The following is a 6,367-nucleotide window of genomic DNA, read 5'->3' as shown; positions in this document are numbered from 1 at the left end:
GCATGGCCAGAGTCTAATGAGTGAAACAAGTAAAAGATTTATATAACATTGATGTCATAAGAATTTTATAAACTTTTGAAAGAAGGTTAAATAATTCTGTTTTTGGAATAGTGGTTCTCGAAGCACACACATAAAGCTATAAATAACAGCATTTAAACATTCTTTTCTGCTCTAGGCACAAGGCCTGAATTTTGCGGGGAGAGGGGGCCAGTCAATTAGGTCAACCCCCAGTATGCAACTGGTACTTAATTTATCGACCCCTGAAAGGATGAAAGGCGAAGTCGACCTTGGCGGTACTTGAACTCAGAATGTAAAGACAAATGAAATATGTGCTAATGATTCTGCCAGCTCGCCACCTTAATAGCATTGAAAAAAGTCGAGGCTGTGTGGTAAGATGCTTACTTCCCAACTACATAGTTCTGGGTTCAATGCCACAGCATGGCACTTTTAACAAGTAACTTCTGTAGCCCTAGGTTGATCAAAGCTAGTAAGTGAATTTGGTAGACAGATATAAGCACAGGAGTGGCTGTGTGGTAAGTAGCTTGCTTACCAGCCACATGGCTCCAGGTTCAGTCCCGCTGTGTGGCACCTTGGGCAAGTGTCTCTACTATAGCCTTGGGCCGACTAAAGCCTTATGAGTGGATTTGGTAGACGGAAACTGAAAGAAGCCCATTATATATGTGGAATGCTCAGCCACTTGCACGTTAATTTCACGAGCAGGCTGTTCCGTTGATCTGGAACCCTCGACGTTGTAAGCGACGGAGTGCCAACAACATATATATATATATATATATATATATGTGCCTGTGTGTGTGCCTGTTTGTTCCCCCACCATCGCTTGACAACCAATGGTGTGTTTACATCCCCTTAACTTAGTGGTTTGGCAAAAGAGACCAATAGAATAAGTACTAGGCTTACAAAGAATAAGTTATGGGTGCACAACAGAGTTGGACCTCAGGCTAGCTGAAACTGACTTTGTATGTAAAAGATGCACAGGAGTATTTAGCAATAAAAAGCCCCTATGAAATGAATTTGCCCACAAAGTTTGCTAGAAGTAGTTAACAGTTGATGTTTCCTAATCAACATTCGAAGGTGAGTATTTCAGCTAGCAATAGTAACCAAATTAAAAATCAGAGCGGACTAAGTTCCAGGAGTTATTACCTCAGCAGGTAACAAAGACATTTACTGTTTTAGTGAAAGGTAGGTTGCATGATGAAGGAGGATTTGGATGGAAAAACAGGAGAAAGTTAGAAAGAAATGAGGTGAGAATGTTTCCCCTTAATGTGTAATATTAATGTGAATAAAGAAGAGAGAAGACGCTAATTGATGTGGCTGTGTGATGTACATGGATGTATGTGGACTGTCGGGTAAAGAAGAAAACTGATTGTAAGATAAAAAAACTTATAAAGGAGATAACCAGATGTTTTAGAGAAGGCCTGACCAATCATTACATATATGGTAAAATGAAAGTAAAATGATGATGATGATGATGATATATAAGATGAATCATTTTATACCATAAAAGCAAAGGTATGATCTTAGAATACATAAAACTTCTTAGAGTATAGCTTCTATATTATTCCTTTATATTAGCTCAAATCTGTTTCAGACAATTAACCTCATCTTTGAGATGAAAACTTTTGAAAATTATTTACATCACTCTTAACCCATTAGTGCCCATGGTCCATTTTTTAGGACTAGAAGGATAATCCATCATATTTCTGCAACACCTGTATTTTTCTGAGATACCTTTAGTTAGTCATCAAGACTGGAATGTCTTTCAAATACTGTAATAAATTTTTTTTATTTATATATTTAGTATCAGATAAAGTTGTATAAAAAAAAGATTTTTGGTGATAAATTAAATTTAAAAATTTCATAGTTCAATTCCAGGCTGGTACAATCTACACAAACAGGAATTGTGATATATACTTGGTGATGACTGTGTCTTGAACATATTCCTTCTCTAGGCATCAATACACTAAAGTCTCAGCATCTAGCAACTGACTTGGGAGAAGCACACAAGATTATCCACCATCTTTCCAATAACAGCTTTGGCCACCATTTTGAATTCAACAGCTCTAACACTTTTGCACCAGTTTATAAAATTAACAAAAAACAGCTCAACACCCATGACTTTCAGAGACATTTTTAACATACTCAGAATTAACAAACCATAGAACAAACTACACACATCAGTTGTTAGTTGTCAGGACACTGAATCCTTCAAAGATTCCATGCTTCCTGAAATTCACCAACTTTATTCCTGACACACTTAAGCACCCTTTCCTCTTAATGAATCTTTTAATGTTCCCTGTTCTGTGTACTGTGCAGGTATTTCTAGCTTGCTTTCATTGCTGTCTTTCTTTATTTATGTCTGCTTTCTGTTCTCTCTTTTAACCTTTTCTAATGAGTTGTAGAACACCTGAACAGTGCATACAACAAGCACAATATTATATATATATATATATATATATATATATATATATATATATGATCAGAGATGAAACCAGTCAATGTATAATGTAAAGATATAAATATCAAAAATATGATTATCTCTGAGGGTGAAGTGGAAAGTTTATAATCTAATCAACAACAATATCTAAGACATTTTAATGGAGATTCAAATTTGTTATCGATGCTCAAATTGTTTGGCACTTCACTAACAATATTACACATATAACAATTTTAAGAATGGTTTAATCTTCTGAATCTGTGCGTGTGCTTTAGTGGGTACGATTGTTTACCATTACCCCTGGAAGACACTAAAGTGAGCAGTGTATAGTTTTGTGTGTATGGCTCACTAATTAGTGCAAGCATCGTTATTTTCAACTGTAAACACAAAACCACGTGACCATCCACATTTGTGTCTTCCAGGAGTATTGAGAGGCAAACGAAATCGCGACCATTAAAATGTACTCGTTGGTTCAAAAATTCATTAAAAAATTGAAAATCACAATCAAAGTCAACAAGAATAAATAACTCAGAGACGTCATTCATATGAGAAACAATAGTTAAGTTGGTGTTAACATATTTAATAGAGGAAATATTAAAAGTTAACTTGAAATAATTATGGTAAAAATTGTTTCGCTGGTGATGTTATAAAAACCAAATCTGTGCAGAGTTGCCTCCCTGTACTTACCAAGCTAATTCAAATATTATTAGTGATTCGTACTAGTTTCCCTTTCACCACAGGATTATTTCTAATTAACTTTCGAATGCTTCCTGCATTAAAAACGTTAACACTAACTTGCTATTTGTAAAAGTATTTAATATGTGCTTCACAGATATTACACGATCTGTCTTTACAAAGGGAAATAATTGAAATTAGTACATTTAAAAACCCCTCTCCACCTCACCAATATGATAAACTAGAGACAGTTTATCACACTGCCATAAAGTTATTATCTGTTTTCAAGATCATCAGCCAAAGATTCTATTTTGACATAAACTGGAGTTGGTAACATCCCATTTGAATTCCCCCCAATATTTTTTGTATCTTTATTATGACATGTCATCTCATCAGCAATAGATCTCTTGTCTTTCTTTCTGCTAGTCTGAGGTATGATTTGGTCAAAAGACATTGAGTTCTCTTGTGTTCTGTACATTGATTTGTACTGTTCTTCTATAGTTCTTTGCAAAGAATTTTTAAATGTATTGTCTTTTTGTAAACACTGCCCTCTGGAATTATTACTTCCATTTACGGAGTTCCTTGTGGTTTCTGTTAAGTCACGGTTACCATTAGCAAGTCCAGTAGAGTCTCTAATAATTACATCTTCAAGGATTTCGTTTTTTATTGTGACTTCTGGGATTCTGTTATTATTGTCTGGAGAATCATCCTCCATTGGTTCCTTCTTCAGAGTCACTACACTTTTATTATTATTTGCTGAGTTTGAAATTCTTAGTTTACCAAGTTTATTGTCCGTTTCTGATTCAGAATAATTCAAGTTTTTAGGAGACAAAGAAGAGTCTTTTAACTTTACAGAAAGACAATTTGAAGCAACATAAGGCTGCAAACACTCAGAATTTTCAAATTTCTGTACATATTTCTTGGTGCCCCAGTAAGCTGGTTTACAGCCAGGATATGATACAAGAACAAAGACATCACAACCCATTTGTGGCAATTTTGAAGCTTCTTCAAACAGTTTCATGTAGTCTATTTGTAATCTGGAATCGGTTTCTGGACAATTTGCCAGACTAGATTGCTTCACTGTATCTGCACAACTATTTTTAGAAGTCTGGCGCTCAGAAGGATTTACACACCTTTTACTGAGATGACCATCTGGGCTGGCATTTAGACCCAAAGACTGTAGGTTTTTGAAAGATAAACTTTCTGCAGCATGTAAAGACCTCGGCAACAAACTTGCAAGAGAATTGTCTACTTTTTGTAGCTGCTGCAGTTTTTTCCTTTGTTGGAATGACATGTTCGACTGGTGTCGGTTATGGAAAATTGTTTGATTTTTAATACGTTCATCCTGGATCCTCATTTGGGGTTTGTCTTTGTTCGGTAAAACAGAAGCCAACAGGGCTGTGTTTGTTCGGGACACTGGTACTACAGAATGGATTTGAGAATGGTTTTGTTTGTTATCCCCTGTCCAGAGTTGAGAAGCTGTTTTAGATTGGTTCACAGGATGATGATGTGCCAGGGCCAAGGTGCCTTGAATGTTATAAGTGTTTCCATCTGTTCGTCTTATTTTTGTTGGTGTCAATAAGTTGTTTTCTACCAATTCAGAGTGATTAGCCTGAAACAATAGCCATGAGAAAGACATTAGAGAAAACAATTATTACTAAGATATCTTTTTAAAATATATTTATTCCCATACTAATTCCATTGAGCTAATCTCACTTGCTCCCCTCACAAGCAAACACAAAACTCCTACATCACTGAATGTATCATCATCATCATCATCATCATCATCATTTAACATCCACTTTCCATGCTAGCATGGGTTGGACGATTTGATTGAGGACTGGTGAACCAGATGGCTACACCAGGCTCCAATCTGATTTGGCAGAGTTTCTACAGCTGGATTCGTTTTAAAATAAAGCTGTAGTTCAAATGCACTTCATTCTTCTTTGATATATCCAGTGTAAGACAGCGAGCTGGCAGAATCGTTAGCACACTGGGCGAAATGCTTAGCAGTATTTCATCTGCTGTTACATTCTGAGTTCAAATTCCACCGAGGTCGACTTTGCCTTTCATCCTTTCGGGATCGATTAAATAAGTACCAGTTATACACTGGGGTCAATGTAATTGACTTAATCCCTTTGTCTGTCCTTGTGTGTCCCCTCTATGTTTAGCCCCCTGTGGGCAATAAAGACATAAATATATCCAGTGTATCTTGGGTATGAGTGTATTTCAATAATATTGATTCGTATGTTAATCTACATTTAGTAGTATAATCCAGTCATAGTATAAGAAATGATGATGATGATGATGATGATAGCAGCAGCATAAGATCAAGTCCTTTGGATAAGACACAAAAGCACAATTGCCATAGAGAACACCATCAGAAAGTGCAGATGCTGTAATAACATGGAATGAGATAGTTGCACGTGGAGTGAACGAGTGTCTGAAATTTATACAAAAATATATAAAAATTGAAATGGAAGCATGATACAGTTGTAGGTGTCCTTCACTGGAAACGTCTTTGCTTACGATTTCTAAGAAGAGTCTTTTTGTTTTTAATGTCAGGATAACAAACACTAGAAAAAGAAGAAAAAAAAAAAGGAAAAAAAACAAGAGGAAACATTTGTAAAACAATTAAATGGAAATATCCTAAAATAATTAATTTATTAAAAAGGAATTTTGACAATGATTAACTCGAACTTTAGGTGAAAAGATTTAAATTAACACCTCCACCAACAGTCAACCACCAAGAATTGGAGAAGATTCCAGAGCAAAAAAAAAAAGGTTCTGGGGAAGAAGGAATTAGCAATGTGATTTGTGTAAGGGTGTGAATATCAAGAGGTAGAGAGAGATGAGTGGGGTAGAGGGGGGATCTGGGTGGAGGGAAAATGAAACCAACCAGCTCCAGATGTTCATGTGCGTGTGTGTGTATGTGAGAGCATCTTTTTATCTTTTATACTTGTTTCAGTCATTTGACAGTGACCAAGCTGGAGCACCGCCTTGAAGAATTGTAATTGAACAAATCAACCCTTGTGCTTATTTTGAACATAAATACCACAATAACCAGAACCTGTTTACACAGAAGATTGCAGTCAGAACAACTCTGCTTGTATGACAGCAGCCTTTATTTTGCAATTAGTGCCCCATGTCCGGACGAGGAGATATAAATACGGCCAGACCGACACACACACACATATTAACAACCTTGGTTCTTTTCCCTATATATATATATATATA

General features: G+C 35.9%; 1 protein-coding gene across 2 annotated transcripts in view; it reads right to left on the bottom strand.

The window, feature by feature from the left end:
- Window positions 1–2,995: 2,995 nt before the first annotated feature.
- LOC106872210 (uncharacterized) overlaps window positions 2,996–6,367 on the bottom strand; it is a 14,829-nt gene continuing 11,457 nt past the window's right edge. For both annotated transcript variants that reach the window (XM_014919118.2, XM_014919119.2), the window contains exon 3: window positions 2,996–4,742. In XM_014919118.2, the coding sequence (XP_014774604.1) occupies window positions 3,405–4,742 (1,338 nt within the window). In that variant the 3' untranslated portion in view covers window positions 2,996–3,404. The remainder of the gene's footprint in view (window positions 4,743–6,367) is intronic.

This window comes from Octopus bimaculoides, chromosome 6 (assembly GCF_001194135.2).
Source record: "Octopus bimaculoides isolate UCB-OBI-ISO-001 chromosome 6, ASM119413v2, whole genome shotgun sequence".
NCBI lineage: Eukaryota > Metazoa > Mollusca > Cephalopoda > Octopoda > Octopodidae > Octopus > Octopus bimaculoides.
The sequence above is the reverse complement of the archived record's forward strand: the minus strand, read 5'-3'. Positions and strand labels throughout refer to the sequence as shown.